Source organism: Taudactylus pleione, unplaced genomic scaffold (assembly GCF_031769625.1).
Source record: "Taudactylus pleione unplaced genomic scaffold, aTauple2 ptg000309l, whole genome shotgun sequence".
NCBI lineage: Eukaryota > Metazoa > Chordata > Amphibia > Anura > Myobatrachidae > Taudactylus > Taudactylus pleione.
In genome coordinates, this window is record NW_028284710.1 from 10,733,131 (window position 1) to 10,753,523 (window position 20,393).

At 44.7% G+C, this 20,393-nt stretch overlaps 1 protein-coding gene across 5 annotated transcripts in view; it reads left to right on the top strand.

The window, feature by feature from the left end:
* The window catches only part of SEMA5A (semaphorin 5A), a 503,265-nt gene that overhangs the window by 297,343 nt on the left and 185,529 nt on the right, over positions 1–20,393 (top strand). For all 5 annotated transcript variants that reach the window (XM_088442351.1, XM_088442352.1, XM_088442355.1 and 2 more), the window contains 4 exons: positions 2,184–2,282; positions 3,268–3,481; positions 5,334–5,619; positions 6,753–6,888. In XM_088442351.1, coding sequence (XP_088298477.1) covers positions 2,184–2,282; positions 3,268–3,481; positions 5,334–5,619; positions 6,753–6,888 — 735 coding nt within the window. The remainder of the gene's footprint in view (positions 1–2,183; positions 2,283–3,267; positions 3,482–5,333; positions 5,620–6,752; positions 6,889–20,393) is intronic.

A 20,393-nucleotide genomic window follows, 5' to 3' on the forward strand; every position in this document is an offset into this window, starting at 1 on the left:
TTATAGCATAGGCACAGGTGCTGTAATCACATAAAGGACACATCCAGACAGGAAGGAGACCAGTTAACCAATAATTTGCTGAAAAAATGTAAATATATTGTATTCAAATGGTAAAATAGGCATGCCCAACAATGAAAACATAAGGGACGCTGAGTGTCACAGAACAGGAGCCAGTACAACTCGAATACTCATCATACGCCTGGTGACCAGAATATAGCACTAAGCTCATGACTAAGGTGGTAACACACCAAAATGGGCGTCGGGCCTAGGGCTGCTATATTCTGGTCACATTTATTTGTGTATATATAGATACATACACACACACACAGATGGATGTAGGCTGCATGCATCTAAATCTATCTATACACACACATATATATGAGAGAGAGAGAGAGAGCGATATAGATGTGTATTGATAGATTTAGATGCATGCAGCCTACATTCATCTATACATCTGTGTGTGTGTGTGTGTGTGTGTGTGTGTGTAGGTGTATATGTATATATATATATATATATATATATATATATATATATATATATATATATATACATATACAAAGACGTAAGGGAAGACTGCGGCAGACTCTCTCCAAGGGCACCAGACCTTCTCTACTGCTGTATAGATAGATAAAAATAATAATAAAAAAATAAAGAGATATAGATGCATGTAGCTTATATCAATCTGTATATATGTGTGCATTTCTTAGATCGAGATAGATAGCACAATTAAAGTGTCTTATATTAGGTGATATATGTATTGGGAGAGATGTGTGGGTTCTGTTGAGGGAGGGGAGGAAGGGGGCCCCATATATATCTGTGTAACAGGCCCCAAGATTTCTGTTGCCGGCCCTGTTGCCGGCCCTGGCAGCAGTGGGGGCGATGATGCGATTTGCGCTGAATCACATTATCGTGGCCCCGTCCCCTGCTTCACAATGCCACTTATCTTGACACTGTGTGGCAGGGGCATGGCCACTATGACATGATTGTGCAGTCAGGCCACCCCGCACTCCCCCCAATGCAGCGTAATTTCACCGCCACATATCCCCCTTTACTGCTTCACTCCCCCAGTCAGAATGTCGGCAAGTGTGACTTACATGCATTCACTTTTGTTCCATACAAAGTGCACCTCATGGTGATTCTTTTCCTCAGGCTTTATCTTCATAAGATGTCTGCGAAGCATTCCACATTTCATGTGCTAATGTTTTCCCATGGATTATAGAGTATACATGCTGTTAACCAGCCAAACCAAGCAGCATGGATGAATATATTTACATCACAACTTATCATACAGTTAGGATATTGTGGCAACAGTAGCATGAACCAGGCTTGCCCTTATTTGTATCTCAAACACAAGTACCTTTACACATCCAGGGGTCTATTTACTAAGCAGTGTTAGGAGACAGAGTGAAAAGTGATAAGAAAGTGATAAGGTGCCAGCCAATCAGCTCCCAACTGTCATTTCACAGGCTGTGTTTGAAAAATTACAGTTGGGAGCTGATTAGCTGGCACTTTATCACTTTTCACTCTGTCTCCTAACACTGCTTAGTAAATAGACCCCTCTGTCTGCCCCAGGATATGTACTCACACCAACTCATAACATCACTGTGCTGCACATATCATAATATCATATTCCAGCACTCTGGGTTATGAGTGCTATATGTGAGACCTTAACAAGTACAAGGTCCCAAATAAATGGTGGTAGACCCTTATCTCATCACATTAATACAATTCTATAAAGAAATACAGCCCTGATGTCCACTGATATAGCATCAGTTGTATGTTAAATGAATCATATTAAACAGTATTTTAGAAAGAGTGAAAACTGATAACTAATTAAAACGGGATGTCTTAAAGTTGCAGTACTGGGTCGGAATTTTACTATTGCTACCATTATCCATTACATCAACCGACCCACAAAACGAAATGTTGGCGTGTCCATGGAATCACACTATGAAGATAAGCACCCTGTGCACATAAGGAACCATGGTAGATTCAGCCTTTTGCGCTTCATAAATTATATTACTGCTTGATATTGCAACAGAGAACCTATGTTATCTGAGTGGTCAGACCGGTCCTTGGAAAAGCTGTTGACCTTTTAATATTTCTTTTACAGAAAAAGATTACATACATTCTCTACTTTGTTTTAAGACAACATTTAGAAAAAAAAAATATTTACTTTTCAGGAGGAATGTCAAAATTACATACGAGTGCTGCTTGTCAATGGAGATCATCTATTTACCTGTGGAACAAATGCTTTCACTCCTATTTGCACAAATAGAACAGTAAGTATTAGAAATGAAAGCAGCTCTCATTGTAATTAATACTGTTTTTAACATTCCAATCAGTAATTTATTATTAGTTACTGGGAGCCTCCTATGAAGAATGAGGTTCCTATTTAATTGTTTAAATGGTTAGTTACTGGGGGATGGGGGAGACACTTGGTGGCACTGGTCAGATTTTCTGCATGGGTCGCGGCCCAAAGCAGCTGCATCACTCGCAGTTACATTATTGGATTTACGGGACTCCCATAGGCTATGGAAGCCCTTATGACTAGTGCTTTGTTAGTGCATAATTCAGCTGCTCATGCCACGCTTTGCTGGTTACATCAAGTACCCTTTTATGTGGGTGCAGCAGTTGCTCCTACCTCTATCTCCCGGGGGTAAGTGGTTGTGTTATTTACCCTGTGGAACCACTAGGCTAGTAGGGAGACTGATGATGGCCTAAAATATATTTAATATTGACCAAGTGTACAATTTCCTCTATCCCTGCAATTATTATTACCATATATTGCTTTTCTCTATGCTGAGTTAATATATTTTGAGAATACATATTTAGAATACAAAAAAGCATGGTATATTCACATTTAGCAAGCTTCTGTTCCAAGGCATGCTGAGACGGTATTTTCTGTAATGTGCCTTGGCTCAGCATCATAGTATACTTTGGAATTTTGGTATATATTATATTATATTGGTAACATTGGATTCATTATGATATAACTTGTCTCCTTGAATAAACAGTGCTGCAGAATATATTAATGATAATCACAATACTACCAGTATTGTCTGATTGCATTACAGTAAGGGCTTGTTTTGTCTGCAGAACAGCACTGTTATTCTTTATGATGGTAGCTGGAATGCCTCAGTGCCTAACAGACTCACTCCCTCAGCATTGTTCTTTTTACTGACACGATGTATAAATCAAATTATGTCCGATATAAGCACATTTTCTGCATGATTTCTATGTAATAGGCTTGTTTTTCTTCTATAGTTGAACAACTTAACCGAGATACAAGATCAGATCAGTGGTATGGCTCGGTGTCCCTATAGTCCTCAACATAACTCCACTGCACTACTCACTGTTAATGGAGAACTGTATACAGCTACTGCAATGGACTTTCCTGGAAGAGATCCCGCAATATATCGCAGTCTTGGAGGACTTCCACCTCTACGCACAGCTCAATATAACTCCAAATGGCTTAATGGTAGCATCTCGAATATATAAATATATCATGTTTTATTTAGTAATAATGCCTTATTTTCTTGTATGTTTTATATAACCATGTACAATCATTATTACATGTGTCTAAATTATCACCTGCAAATACTATTTACCGTATATACTCGAGTATAAGTCGACCCGAATATAAGCCGAGGTAGCTAATTTTACCACAAAAAACTGGGAAAACTTATTGACTCGAGTATAAGCCTAGGATGGGAAATTCAACAGCTGGCAGTGCCCCCAGAAGTAACTCCCCCTGGTAGTGCCCCCAGAAGTAACTCCCCCTGGTAGTGCCCCCAGAAGTTAATTCTCCCTGGTAGTGCCCCCAGAAGTAATTCCCCCCGGGTAGTGCCCCCAGAAGCAACCCCCCCCCCGGTAGTGCCCCCAGTAGTCCTAATAAAAAAAAAAAAAAACACTTACCTAAAACCCCGCTCCTGGTCCCGACGCTGCTATCAGCTCCTCCGGCCGCTTTGCATTATGGGAGAGACGTCGTCATGACGTCTCTCCCATTACCCACTGCGGGAGCCGGAAGATGGCTCCCGCAGTGGGAGCAGCAGCAGCCGATTAGAGTCTGACAGACTCTCATCGGCTGTTGATTACAACAAACACACAGCTGCCGGCTCCAGCGGCTGTGTGTTTGGCAGTCTGTATGCTGACCGAACTCCGTCCGGTCAGCGCTACACACGCGGTGCAGCTGTGTCACAGAGACATAGTACCATGCAGGCATCACTCGAGTATAAGCCGAGGGGGTGCTTTTTCAGCACAAAAAATATGCTGAAAAACTCGGCTTATACTCCAGTATATACGGTAGCCTGTTGCAAATGACAATAAAAGCTATATACTGTATATTAGTATGGGCTAGCAAGTTATGACATACATAAAAAGGAGAGATCCTATACATATACTTTCTTAATCTAATGGCCACTTTCAGAGCCTTAACCAGGCATTTTAGTGCTCTGGGCAAGAGAGAACACTGGAACCCCCCTACTGGAGGAGATGTGACTAAGCTGCTGTGGGGGTTTCTATAAGTGCTAAACAGCCTTCAATCACCATGCCGCTATCTCTTACCTGATTTTGATGCTTTGGCTATCTAGTGCTGCTGGGAGGGACGAGGCCAGGGTCTGCTTCGGCGGATGCACAATCCTGGCCTCTTGCGTGACCAGGCACAGGCCAGGCTGCGGGAAGCTTCAGCTCCTGCAGCCTGACCAGAAGCGCAACCATCGCGACCATCGGACGCAGGGCTGGGATCGCAAATGCAGCAAGGAGATGTCTGACACCTCCTTCTGCATTTGCATCTGAGATGGACGGATTTGCACAGTCGCTTGTCTGTCGCTGTGTAAGTCCGTCCATCTCTGAATCAGGCCCAGGGCGGTATGTACTAAGCATCGCGTTAGCGATGCGGTACATCACACCTGTCTTTGGGTACATACTGCGGTTCATTACCGCGTTATGTACGAAAGATATCTTAAAGGACAGCTTTCCTGATAAGAGCTGTCCTTTGCGATGCTGCCGGGCAGAGGGACTTCTGGGTTTAACACCCAGAAGTCCATCTGGCGTCCTTCTGTACATGCGCAAAAGACCGCTGGCCACGGGGGCTCATGGGCAGAATCAGATCCAAGGAGGAGCATCCCGAAAAGTAGCCCATAGGACGAAGCACTCCGGTGCTTAGTACGGAAAGCGGTAAAACCACCGAAAATGCTGTTTTACGACATTTTTAATGTTTAATACATCCCTCTCCCAATGACTTAACTGTTGATAACAGAGTCATTTATCTTTGAACAATGCTACTCTAAGGTAGTATTTAATTGTTATTTATATCTGTTTTTATTTTCCAGAGCCAAATTTTGTTTCGTCCTATGACATTGGAAATTTCACGTACCTTTTCTTCCGAGAAAATGCAGTAGAACATGATTGTGGGAAAACGGTGTTTTCCAGAGCTGCACGTGTGTGTAAGAATGACATTGGAGGGCGATTTTTACTGGAGGACACTTGGACAACTTTCATGAAGGCTCGTATGAATTGTTCACGTCCAGGAGAGATTCCATTTTACTACAATGAACTACAAAGTACCTATTTTCTGCCAGAGCTGGACCTCCTGTATGGTGTATTTACCACTAATGTGTATGTACTATGTAATCAAATCTATTATTATTTTTAAATGTACAAATTTATATTTCAATTTATGAACTGAATACAAAACAATAATAATAGTGACCATTACAATGCCAAACAGCATATGCGGAAAAATCCTGGCAAGGAATTTGTATTGACTATAACTGACAAGGAAATTCTCTGTCATACAACTTTAGAAATAAGCCAAACAAGATTTTATTGTAACAAAAAATGAATTATTAAACAGTTAACACAATTAGTGCTTATGTGAGGTCATTCAAATGATTGGAACACAGGCCGCATAGAATTGTTCAGGCCAGCACTTTAACAGCTGGATCATTACAATATGACCCTCACTGATTTCTTTGTGGGATTTGTGCAGGAGAACCAGAAAACTATACTATGTGTGAGAGCCTTTAAGCATACTGATACTCTCCTGGAATACCTGAATATTGGGGAGTTCTCTGGCCTCCCAATAGAGCAGACAATCCCTTCCAAGAATTGAATCGTCATAGCCCCACCTCCTGATCAGCAAAGATGTTAACTCAGGCAATGTGCAGCAAGGGGCAGGGCCATAATAAGGCAAATCTCTGCATCATACCCCCTAACACTTGCCCCGTGGACCTCCCTTTTCAGTCTGTTGGTCAGTGCGCATACCTTCTCAAAAGTGCCTTCGGTTATATGTTACAACAGCATTCAATCCGTATATTAGTATTATTAGAATATACTTTTAGAGCAGGGGTTCCCAACCACGGTCCTCAAGGCACACTAACAGTCCAGGTTTTAAGGATAGCCATACTTGAGCACAAGCAACTTAATTAGTACCTCAGTTTTTTTGATTAAACCATCTGTGCTTTAGCATGGATATCACCAAAACCAGGACTGTTAGTGTGCCTTGAGGACTGAGGTTGGGAATCACTGTTTTAGAGGGTCAATACTTTAAATTATGCACAATATACCTACAGTAAAATTATGCGCTATGTAGTTAATTTTAAGTTCTTTCAAATTCTTTGAGCTCATGCTGGAACTGTTAGTATTACTACAGTGTTAATAAAACATTTAAATATCATTAAACAATATTTAAAATCAATATATTAAGACAAAATGGTGATGAGTAAAATAATTTTCTTTTCCCTATGCAGAAACAGCATTGCAGCTTCAGCAGTATGCGTGTTCAACCTAAGTGCAATTACTCAGACTTTCAATGGACCATTTAAATACCAGGAAAATTCTCGCTCTGTCTGGCAACCATATCCTAACCCTAACCCCAATTTCCAGGTATTCATTTTATTTATGGACTATGTCATTATATTTTTGATTGAGCTTTCTTCTCATAAACTAGTTTACACTGTATTAGGTTTCTTGATGTAGCATGAAAGGCTAATTCCAGTTATACTTTGCTATATGTGTTTAGACCTTAAGAGCCATTTAATCAATGAAAAACCTACTTATCTCCTGTAGCTATGCAGTCATCATGTTTATATTGAGAATGTCGACACTGTCATTATGTCAACATTGTCAGTATGCCAACATTATTTATATTGACACAAGATTTTAGGGTTAGATTACTGTTTTGGCTATGGTAAGCCTGTAATTAGGGTTAGATTTACATTGAAACTCCCATTGTCAACATACTTACTGTAGATCAGTGTTTCCCAAACTCATTCCTTAGGGAGCACCAACAGTGCATGTTTTCCAGGTCTCCTCACAGAGTCAAAAGTGAAATAATTATCTCCACCTGTGGATCTTTTAAACAGGGCCAGATTAACAATGGGGCGGGTGGAGCTGCAGCTCCATGCCTCCCATTGAAAATAGGCCCCTAGTATACACTGCGGTGCAGACAGGAACAAAAAATGTAAATATATGTATTAGAGATGAGCGGTCCAGATCCTGTGGAATCCGGACCGTTCCGTACATGGGGGATCCGAGTCCACCCGAACGCAAGTTCGGGTGTTCCCGCCGATTCGGGAGTTTATACAAGGTGCCGAGTCCCATTCGTGGGGCCTTGTATAGAAAAATACAGAAGGAAGCACACACACGCACGCTGCGCACCGCTCTGCTGATAGGCTAAGGGGGCACGCTGCGCTATACTCTGCTGATGGCTTTATATAGGGGCACTGCCAGCACACTGTGCTATACTCTGCTGATGGCTATCTATAGGGGCACTGACAGCACACTACGCTATACTCTGCTGAAGGCTATGTATTGGGGCACTGACAGCATAGTGCACTATACTCTGCTGATGGCTATCTATAGGGGCACTGACAGCACACTACGCTATACTCTGCTGATGGTGGCTATGTATAGGGGAACTGACAGCATGCTGCACTATACTCTGCTGATGGCTATCTATAGGGGCACTGACCGCACACTACGCTATACTCTGCTGATGGTGGCTATGTATAGGGGAACTGACAGCATGCTGCACTATACTCTGCTGATGGCTATGTATAGGGGCACTGACAGCATGCTGCTCTATACTCTGCTGATGGCTATGTATTGGGGCACTGACAGCATGCTGCGCTATACTATACTGATGGCTATGTATTGGGGCACTGACAGCATGCTGCGCTATACTCTGCTAATGGCTATGTATAGGGGCACTGACAGCACGCTGCACTATACTCTGCTGAAGGCTATGTATTGGGGCACTGACAGCATGCTGCGCTATACTCTGCTGATGGCTATGTATAGGGGCATTGTGACAGCAAGCTGCGCTATACTCTGCTGATGACTATGCGTAGGGGCACTGGCAGCACGCTGCGCTATACTCTGCTAATGGCTATGTATAGGGGCACTGACAGCACACTACGCTATACTCTGCTGATGGCTATGTATAGGGGCACTGACAGCACGCTGCGCTATACTCTGCTAATGGCTATGTATAGGGGCACTGTGACAGCACGGTACGCTATACTCTGCTGATGGCTATGTATAGGGGCACTGACAGCACACTACGCTATACTCTGCTGATGGCTATGTATAGGGGCACTGACAGCACACTGTGCTATACTCTGCTGATGGTGGCTATGTATAGGGGCATTGACAGCACGCTGCACTATACTCTGCTGATGGTAGCTATGTATAGGGGAACTGACAGCACGCTGCACTATACTCTGCTGATGGCTATGTATAAGGGGACTGAGCACGCTGCACTATACTCTGCTGATGGCTATGTATAAGGGCACTGAGCACGCTGCGCTATACTCTGCTGATGGCTATGTATTGGGGCACTGACAGCACGCTGATGTATGCTGCACTATATTCTGGTGATGGCTATGTATAGGGGCACTGACAGCACGCTGCGCTATACTCTGCTGATGGCTATGTATTGGGGCACTGACAGCACGCTGCTCTATACTCTGCTGATGGTGGCTATGTATAGGGGCACTGACAGTATGCTGCACTATACTCTGCTGATGGTGGCTATGTACAGGGGCACTGACAGCACGCTGCACTATACTCTGCTGATGGCTATGTATAGGGGCACTGTGACCGCATGCTGCGCTATACTCTGCTGATGGTGGCTATGTATAAGGGCACTGACAGCATGCTGCACTATACTCTGCTAATGGTGGCTATCTATAGGGGCACTGACTGACAGCATGCTGCGCTATACTCTGATGATGGTGGCTATGTATAGGGGTACTCAGCACGCTGATGTATGCTGCGCTATAATCTGCTGATTAAGTGGCTATGTAAGGGAGCACTGACCACACTCTGATGTACGCTGCGCTATGCTCTGCTGATTAAAGTTGTTGTGTCCAAAGACTCCAGATTTACAAGTGGCTGCGTGTACAAAAAAAATGTTTTAATAATAAGGACAAAAAGGTAAAAAGAAAACCTTCAAGAAAGTTTAATAGTTTAAAAAGTAATAAAAAAATATATTTTTGGTGCTGTTCCCCATACAGTATGTATGCAAGCACCATGACTCCTTGGGCCATACCCCACTGTGTATACAAGCACTGTGACTGCTTGGGCATAAGCCCACTGTGTATACAAGCACCGTAGCCATCTTGCGCTACCTTTCATTTCTGCCACTGCTGTGTGGCAATGTTTCATAGATGTGCTTTAAAAAACTTTGGTGTGTGTGTCGCTGCTCTGTCGCTTACTATCCAGCCAGCTCACTGCAGCCTTTGGCCAATAATGGTGAAAACAATATTGTGAGCTGGTCTAAAATGACTGTAAATGACTGGAAATTAATGTTATTAAGGTTAATAATACTCTAGGAACAAAAAAAAAGCCCAATTTATGTGATTTAGCTTTTTTTGTTGTAAATTTTTGTAAAAACTCCAAATCCATATCCAAAGCCAGTCACCGCAGTTTGGCAAATCCAAATCCAAAACCAGACGAATTAGAAATCCGTCAAAAATGGTCCGGCACACATCCCTAATATGTATGTATGTGTGTGTGTGTGTGTGTGTGTGTGTGTGTGTGTATATATATATATATATATCAACCCGGCACCCACCGCCCAGGGGTGCCGGGGATAGCCCCGGGCTATCAGCCTGGGCCTGGGGTGCCCTGGAGAGGGGGACCCTTTTATTGGTCACTTCCCCTCCCACCGCTAGAAAGGGTCCGGTGCTGGTTCTGGGAAATACAGGGGGGGCCCTATGCGTTTCCCCCCCTGTATTTCCAGAACTAGGACCGATTCAGAGCCCAGTGCTGGTTGAACTAAATATTAGGGACCCCTACGTCATTTGCCCCCCCCGTATTTTGACAACCAGGACTGGTTCTGAAAAGCCTGGTGCTGGTTGTGCTTCATACGGGGAACCCCTACGTCGTTTGTCCCCTGTATGTAGCACAACCAGTACTGGGGCTCCAAAGCCCAGTGCTGGTTGTCTTCTAGGGGGCGGGTCTACGCTTTTTTTTTTACACATTCAATTTTTAACAGATGCGTAGATCGATCTCACTGCTGCATTCGTGCATCTGTGACTTATTGATTTGATTTTCTCAAGTGCATATGCACTACCAGTGAGCCCTCTGTCGCCCACTGATGTCCCCTTTGCACTGCACCACTGCCACTGCTCTTCACCACCACTGCTGCCGCTACCCCACACGCCTACAGCTGTCTCGCACTCTGCACCTCCCAAACCAACTTCCTGTGGGCTGTCCCCTCTTCCACCTGCATTAGTGTACCATTTTGTTGCCCTTCTCCCTTTGCTCACCCAAACCCTGATAGTTAATAAATTTTAAAGAAAGCTATGAAATTCCATAGACAAAAATCTTACGGTTTTACATGTCCCATTAAGGCTGCTTAGACATGATCTAAAAATTCACAAAACCTATTGATTTTCTGCCACTCACTTCAAAAAGCAATGAAATTACGATCATTAAGGCTGACGCCTTAATGGATGTGTTCCTTGCACAATACAGATATGGTATGTCATCACACCCTGTGGTTAACTGCAGATTCAGCACTCTCACAGAATGAGATTGCTGTCACTCACAAAATGGTGGAGCTGCTAATTCAAAGAATTGTGTGCTCATTGGAATACACACATGCAGTCTATTCAACTAAGGTCAAAGCAGAAAATAGAGCTGTGTGGATGGGGGAGGAGACACAGCAGCATGGATAGGTGAGACACAAAGGCGTGTAGAGGAGGGAAGGTTAAGCAATACAGGGGGGGGGGTAGCCAAAGTAATGCAGATGGGTGGAAAACAGTGGTGCAGATGAGGGGAAACAGAGTGGCACGGTTTGGGGGGACAGCGACGTGGCTGGAGGAAGAGAGTGGCATGGACATGGGAAGACAGAGCAGTGCAGATGGGTAAAGACAGATTGGTGCGGATAAGGGAATACAGACTAGCACAAATAGGAGAACACACAACAGTAGGGATTAGGGGAAGAAAGATTAGTGTGGATGGGTAGGAAGACAGAGTAGTGTGGGTGGGGGGAGGAGACAGAGTTGCACAGTTGGGGGGGACAAAGTGGTGCAGATGGAGGAAGAAAGAGTGCCACAGAGGAAAGGAAGACAGCGGCGTGGCTTAGGGGAAGGCAGTGGTGCAGAAGGAAACAGAGTGGCACGGATGCAGGGTGGTGCAGATGGAGAAAGACAGATTGGTGTGGATGAGAGAACACAGACTACCATAGTTCGGAGACCACACAGCAGTAGGGATTGGGGAAGACAGATTGGTGTGGATGGGGAGGAAGACAGAGTGATGCGGGTGGTGGCGGGAGACATTTGCACGGTTGGGGGACCAGAGTAGTGCAGATGGAGGAAGAAAGTGCCACAGATGAGAGAAAGACAGCAACGTTGCTGTAGAGAAGGCACGGGTGCAGGGTGGTGCAGCTGGGGAAAAACATTGGTGCAGATGAGGGAACACAGACTATCACAGTTCGGAGACCACACAGCAGTAGGGATTGGGGAATATAGAAAGTGTATATGCATAGACAGAGTATGATATTTTTAAAAATAAGGGAGCTGAACGTGTATTCTAAATGAGATAAATGTATGCAGTGAGAAGATTGTTGGAAGCCAGTGAGATTGTTTTGGTGATCAAATGGGAAGATTATGGGCCTGAGTGGGATGTGGGAGCCACATAACTGCTGAAACCTCATTTGCATAGACTGCATGTGTGTATTCCAATGAGCACACAATTCTGTGAATTAGCGGCTCCACCATATTGTGAGTGACAGCAATCTCATTCTGTGAGAGTGCTGAATCTGCAGTTAACCACATGGTGTTATGGCATATATAATTCTTATCTCAGCTCCTATAACAACAAAAATCTTTAGAAGTAACACTATAGTAACATAGGTCTGGTTTTTAGGGCTTCGATCCAGGACACTGACTTCAGGTGTCATAAAAAAGGACACACAGTTATATATCACTCCTCAAATCACAGGACATAGATCATTATCAACCCCTCTTCCTTGAATGCCTAACTTCAAAAGAGGTAGGTTAATACCTCAGCCCTTCTAGACACACACAGTTCAATTAAAGGACTTCATAGTTCACAAAATATTATTTCTGGTGATTATTCTTGCGATTAATCGTCACATGCCCCCCTGAAGTTGGGAACATGAGAGACAGTGATCCACCTATCACATTCTCTCCTGTGACCCCTACTGCCATATCATCTCATTGCAGCACCCATCTGCCTCGTGAGCAGCAGCTGCTAAATCCACCAAGGGGTCAGGTTTCTGATCATTTTCATTTAGGCAACACATGGCTATTACACAAGTTTCCATATCATGCCAAGCTCTGAGCAAATTACTGTGGTACACAGTCTCGCTCTTCCATCCCTCCCCTGCTGCCAACACATAATTGACATCTTGGAGATGTGCCACTATTAGCTGGGGACTTTCCCAGGCAGCCTGTAGCTTGGTCAGCTGCATAGGGCTCAGCACCAGGCCCTTGTGGCCCAACTCAAAGGTGCCCTCCCTCGTGCTGCAGTCATACCAGAGCTTTTGTTTCACCTGCGCAGGGTTCAGGTCATTCTGCGCCATTCCCTTCAGGGACTTTAACTCCTCCCTGAACGTCACCATGTACGTCACCACTGATGTTTCAGGGGGAATCAATTTACCTACCCACTGTTTCCTAACCAAGTCTAAGGGGATGCACATCCTGTGCCTGTATAGGAGTCCAGAGGGTGAGAAGCCAATGGGTTTCTGCGCCATCTCGCGGTATGCAAAGAGGCGACGCGGCAGGAACCCCTCCTAGTCTCTTCGCTGAGACTCCACAAAAGTCCTAAGTATTTGGTTTAGGGTGCTAGAGTGGGGTTCAGACCTGTGGGAGTACTCAGCAGTACCTAACATAGACACAACCTTCTCATTAACCTTAAGGGTAGACCCTGAAGCTATAGCCTCCCCCAGGTCTGGTTGCGGGTGAAGGATACCTCATTCTACCCTGTGCCTTGAGTACGGCACCTCACTCATGCCTTGTGGGCAGTCCTGGGCCTCCAGCTCATCTGATCTTGTCTGAATCACTGCTGGTTCAGGTAGGGAGTACTTCCCTTTATCACTCTGCCCTGGCTCCATTTCCTTGCACAGTTTCTGGGAGTGATCATTGTCAATCTCTAGCTCCCTGAGACTTACAACAAGAGATGGAACTTCTGCAAACTCCATGACAGTCATTGGAGACAAAGTACAATCAGACACAACATTTTTAAAAAGTTGGTCACCAGCCTGCATTTCTAATTCAAGGGGTAGGATGCTCAACAGTGCCAGATGTGACTCTGGCACACCATCCTCCCTCACAAGATCATCTAATGCATTGCTATCCAGCATTCCAGTCAGGTCCTTATCAAACAGCCCAGTGGGGGGTGTATGGCTTATGACTGGGTCAGTGGTGTGTGACAGAATCACAAGCACAGGCTCAGCAGCAGGCAGTTTGAGGCTAAGGTTCTCTCTGTCATAGTCAGTTGGGGCTATAATCCTTTCCTCCCTCTCATGACCCATCTTAGCACAGAGATACATCACATACTGGGAACTATATACTTTGGCCCTGATCCCTGGACCATCAGTTGCCATACACACAGGAATAGACTCTAACACATTACTGACCCTCAAACAAAAATGGCAGCTGCTCAATCAATCTAGCAGTACTAATCAGGTGCATGAAAGGGAGGGGTCATACTAAGTAAAAGAAGGAGGGGGATTTAACCCCCTATTGTACCTCAGCACACTGAATAATACCTGCAACAATATATGAAGACTATATGGTCATAGAAATTCAGAGATATTAGTTGCATGCATTTGCAAATACATGGGAGGCTGCTGGGCCACGTCACGGCTTCTCTGTTACCAGCAGTCCCTAACACTAAGGGGTTCACGTCCGGGGCGCAGTGCACCCCAAAAAACGTCCAGCCCAGGACCCCCCCAGGGCATCACACGAAAATGGAAGAAGAGTGACAGTGCAGTGTAAAGTATAGCTGTGTGTGAGTAATCATTAAGTGTGGAATGAGAGGTTAAAATATATGTGAAAAAATACATGAATAATAAACAAACATAAAAGGTGATGTGAAAAGCAACTATGTGTATTAAGTGGTGATGCCCTGAGGCGGCCCAGCCAGACCAGTCCCAGGGGCCCTACGCCCAAACGCTCACCCCAAATGTAAAATATACCAATTATAAGGCCTCATGATAAAGGCACATATATAATTTTGTCAAATGTAAGGCCTCATGATAAAGGCACATACATAAATGCATCCAAATTGAGAGCCAGCTTACCTGGGAGTCACCCCTGGGAACTCCAACTAGCACTACTAGAACCAGCATGCCCTACTAATGCTGGCTCCTTCATGCAACTCATAACAGACAAACAAAAATGGCAGCTGCTCAATCAATCTAGCAGTACTAATCAGGTGCATGAAAGGGAGGGGTCATACTAAGTAAAAGAAGGGGATTTAACCCCCTATTGTACCTCAGCACACTGAATAATACCTGCAACAATATATGAAGACTATATGGTCATAGAAATTCAGAGATATTAGTTGCATGCATTTGCAAATACATGGGAGGCTGCTGTTTTCGTGTGATGCCCTGGGGGGGTCCTGGGCTGGACGTTTTTTGGGGTGCACTGCGCCCCGGACGTGAACCCCTTAGTGTTAGGGACTGCTGGTAACAGAGAAGCCGTGACGTGGCCCAGCAGCCTCCCATGTATTTGCAAATGCATGCAACTAATATCTCTGAATTTCTATGACCATATAGTCTTCATATATTGTTGCAGGTATTATTCAGTGTGCTGAGGTACAATAGGGGGTTAAATCCCCCTCCTTCTTTTACATTACTGACCCTACCAGATTCCATCTTGAAAACTTCTTGTCTTCCTATATCTGCTGGAATGAGGGTCTGTGTGTGAGTGTGGGGAGACTTTGGAAGCGCAAGGTTACTGTCCTCTGTGACTGCTAGCAGACCACTGTTCATTCCTTCAGAGGTTACTGAACAGCTCCTCTGTGCTGCTTCCTCCCTGGTACTTATTATTATGGCAGGATTCACATCAGACACATGTTTACACATTTTGTTACCATCAATTCCTGGTACTTGTAACTTTGCCTGATCATTTGCACCAGGGACTGGAGTAATTTCACCAGTACCATATACAGTGGAACACTCGGCTATGCAAAAGGATCACTGACCATTTCAGGTTCTTTACACAAAGTCACAACATTGCAAGATTCAGTATGAACACATACTACCTGAGATGAGTCACACGGTGCAACAGAAGCAATAGAGATAGCAGGAACAACATTTGCAGGAACATATTGGGATAATAATCGTCCAACTTCAGTGTCCACTAACACATTTGTGGGATTATTCGCAGACATTCCCACCTCTCTCATAGAAATAGGATTTTGAACAATTATGTCCTGTGCAAAATTGGCCTCCCCTATAGCAAATTCTGGGCATCCTGTGGTGGTACGCTGCTAGTACCATCAGCTTTCCTCAGCAGCGTGAACTGGGCCTCCGGATGCAATATTTCAGCAGCATACTCCACGTTGACTGTAGCTGGTGAGGGCATCTTTTCCCTGCGGGCCACCTCTGTAGGCTGGGTGGCTTCTTCTCTAGCTTGTGAAATAAGCTGTTGCAGGCGGTGCCTTTCAGCATCCACCCGGCGACACTGGTCTTGCCAAAATGGGGTATGGAGTTTCCCCCAATCACATGCTCCTTGAAAAGCGCATTCAAAACTCTCCTCTAGACACCGCAGCTGGTATGCAAGACTCATCTTTGGGCCCGGAGAAATAGTACACATGCGATAATCGCTAAATGCATTGGTTGGGTCTTCTTGTGCAGAGATTAGCTGCTTGATTATCTCACTGCAATTATTGCTATGACAGGAGACACCTTGCAGCTGACATTCTTCAATTAGCTCTGCTATACTCATCGTGGGCAATGGATCATCTGGATCTGGTACAACATGCTCACTCTGATCCCGTGGTGCTGTCTGGGTTCTCAGCTCAGATTTCAACAAAACGAAATTCTCTGGGTGAGTGACATGTAAGGCTCTAGCTGCAGGCTGATAGTGCAGCCCAGCCAGCTCCAGCTGGTATAAGCGCTCTGATTGGCGTTCTGTAGCTTCACATTCTGCAACCTCCCGGGCAGCTTCCTTGTCTGCCGCACGTTCCGCCACTTCCCTAGCTTGGAACTGCTGTAGTAGCTACAGGAGCAACACAAAATCCTTTTCCCCAAAATCTTTGAGTGCGTTTTGCAAGCATTTATCCAAGGCCATAACCTCACTGGAACTAGCAACGGTATCCGACCTTTCCCTATTATCGGTTGTAATGTCCAGTTTCTCCCAACAAAGTTTGCCTCAGCATTATCCTTTCCAGCATCCTGGCCCTTATCTGCCTCAAGGAGTGCTTGGATCAGCTGATCTTTGCTCTTGTAGGTGCCAACAATCCCTCTGTCCTCACATAGGTCACAAAGCTCATCCTTCTTTAGATGCTTGTACCCAGCGACCATCTCGGATCTCACTTCTTGCCAAATAAAAATAAAATAGAAAAGAAAAACCAAGAGAAGGAGAGGGACAGAAAGTATTTGCAACTGTATGTCTTTTAAAATATTATAAGCCTTGAGCCGGTCAATTAGAATGCTGGTCCTATCTAGAATCACACAACTAATTGACTTAAGTTCTTATAAAAATAAAAATGATTATCCCACCGCTTGCCACCAATTTGTCACGAACCCGGGCTGACTCACAGATACAACAATCTGGATCAGCTGGTTGTGACGCCGGCGCACCGCGGTCACTTACCAAGATACACGGTCCTTCTGCCACCACGCAGACTGTTCTCCAGAGGTCTGCGATCTCCGACCGGATTAATAATAAATCACATTCAAATTACACACAAATATGTAACATTGGCCTATCCAGGCACGGAAGTTCAATAAGAATCACGGAGAATATGCTAGATTAAATGTGTTTAATCCAAAAAATATTTCAGGGGTCATAAAAAAAAGGACACACAGTTATATATCACTCCTTAAATCACAGGATATAGATCATTATCAACCCCTCTTCCTTGAATGTCTAACTTCAAAAGAGGTAGGTTAATACCTCAGCTCTTCTAGACACACACAGTTCAATTAAAGGACTTCATAGTTCACAAAATATTATTTCTGGCAATTATTCTTGCGATTAATCGTCACACACTGGCTCTGACTAAAAGTGGCTCTGACACAAGCCTGGAATAAGGGCCTGATTCAGAGCCGCTCGTAAGCGGCCGGTCGTTCGTTCTGACCGATGTTCGCACAACTGCGCATGCGTACGGATTTTAATACGCATGCGCGAACCAGTCAGTGCGGCCGAAAATCGTGTGCTCGCTAAATAGCGAATGCCTGCTATTTTGAGTGACAGGAGGAGGCGTATGTGGGTGGTAACAGGGGAAGGTGCTTGAAAAATGGGGAGTGGAGATTCGAACATAGGCGTGCCAAACGGTCAAAACGGGCATTTTAAGGGTGTGCATAATTAACAAAGCAGTGTCATCAACCACGTCACTTGGTTGTTTTATAGTCATAACTGCTCGCATGATTGTGGTAGGAAAAACCAACCACAAGAATAGCGAGCAGTTCATACGCTGTCCGATGTACTCGATTAATCTAATAAATAGCGGACATGACGTATGATGCGAGCGGCCAGGGGGCGTTTTTTGCAAAATTACGTTCGCATGTTTTGTTCGCTCGTTCAGACATAGAGGCGTGAACAGACCGCAAAGAGCGAACGGTTAATTTAAATAGCCAGCCCCTTTTTCTGGACGAGCGAGTGCAAATAGGGTCCGGCTCTGAATCAGGCCCTAAAAGTGTACGTGTTGTTAACATCTCAGTCTCCCATTGGTCATCTGGAACTTACCCACTACTTTGTGGTGTCAGAAGAGGGATAAAGTGGGTCCTGTGCCAGGGATCCTAAAGAGACCACCATGGAAGCTGTTTAAACAGCAGCAAGCAGTGGTAACAGCTCCAGTACTCCCCAAAATGCAGGCCTCAGATGATGTGGAGGCCTTTCTTACCACTTTTGAAAGGGTTGCTACCTTGCAAGCATGCAAGATTATTGGGCCGTACGGATTGCCCCTCTGCTAATGGGGGAGGCCCAAGCTGCATACGCCACCCTCTCCCTTGAAGATGCAAAAATATATGACCAAGTGAAGGCTGCCATAGCTGATCGGTTTGGCCTCTATCCATAAGTGTACTGGTGGAAATTCAGGTCCGTGTCCTATGATCCTGATGGAAGGCCACGCGTCCTGGCACAGAAACTGACCGACCCCACAGTTAAATGGCTGTTGCAGAACCAACATAATTCTTTCCGGCTGGTAGAGTTGGTAATTTTGAAACAGTTTGTTGCGCTTCCTGCCAAAGTTGCTCGCTGAGTCCAGCTGCATCAAGTTGAGAATTTGGATTCCGCTGACCGGTTAGTGGAAAATGCCTTGCTGGCGCAGGATCGTATGGAGAACCTTTTTTCTTTAATTACGCTTGAGTCTCCCCGTCTGTCTCCACAGCGGGCATTGTCTCGGGATAAGGTGCCCCCACGTATGGATTTGGATAGGCACCAGTACCCCTCTCAGATGATGGCTCTGGGGAAATTGAGGCCCACAGCTTGCCCTTCTCTTCGCCTAATCCTCGTGGCACGGGGAATAATGCTGAGGTTAAATTAAGTAGTATTTATGAAGAGGTCTTAACATTTTGCCTTGTGCCTCAGACTGATTTAAGTAAGGCCCAGTGGGAAAATCCTTCTTTAAAAAGGGCCTTTGAACAGGTTCTTTCAGTGGATGGTGTCCTGTAACATGTAATAGAAGTAAAATATCCCCATTTTGTGTTGCTTAGAAAGATTTTATATCGACTAGACAAGCACACACAAATGGGGGAGGTGATATGATAGCCTGTGTTCCCGGGTCCTTTCACAAAGCAGGTTCTGGTTTTAGCCCATGCAGTTCCTTGGGGTGGTCATTTGGGACGGGGTAAGACGGTGGAGAGAATAACCTCCCGGTTCTATTAACCAGGTGTTTATGCTGATGTTTTGCTGTTCAGTTCTACCTGTTCAGAGTGTCAAAAGACAACAGCAGACCGCAGAGCCGTAGCTAGGCATTTTGGTGCTCTGTGCCAGAAAGAGTTTTCCCTCCATCCCCCCCCCCCCTATATTATTAAACAGGCATAGTGCACAGCGAAGGCATGCGCCAAAAATAAAGGGGCCGTGGCCTCGCCGGGATGGGATGTGGCCACACAAAAGTGTGTATGTGTATATATATATATATATATATATATATATATATATATATATATATATAGATATATATATATATATATATATATATATTATATAATGTAAAAAAAAATTTTTACAATACATATTGTGTGTGTGGGTACATGTTGTTATGTTACAGCTACTCACCGCTTTATCTGCTCTAATCCACTGATCTCCTCTTCTGGACAGCTGCTTCTTTAAGTCCGAGCCTCCATATCTGCAGAGATGTAAAGGTGTGAATCCTACCACCATGTAAAGTGGGTCCAACCACAGGCTGTGTATAAGTGTGTATATATATGTATGTACGCATCTATATTAGGAATACAAATTCAATACTCTTTTATCTGCTCCCAGATGCTATTACTATACCCCTCAACTCACATAGAGGGCCTGATTCAGAGGTGGGCACTGGTAAAACATTGGACTCACTGCTCATCCGTCCATATGGTTATTGCAGGGAACACATATGGAGATCCATGCAATTTCGATAGGCATTCCTGGCCAGTGACTAGGGGGTGGCTAATGGCGGTGGGCTTGTCAGCGTTAGGAACTGCATCGAAAGACGCAGTTCCACTGGCACTGGCAGCCATGATCTGACGGACCTTC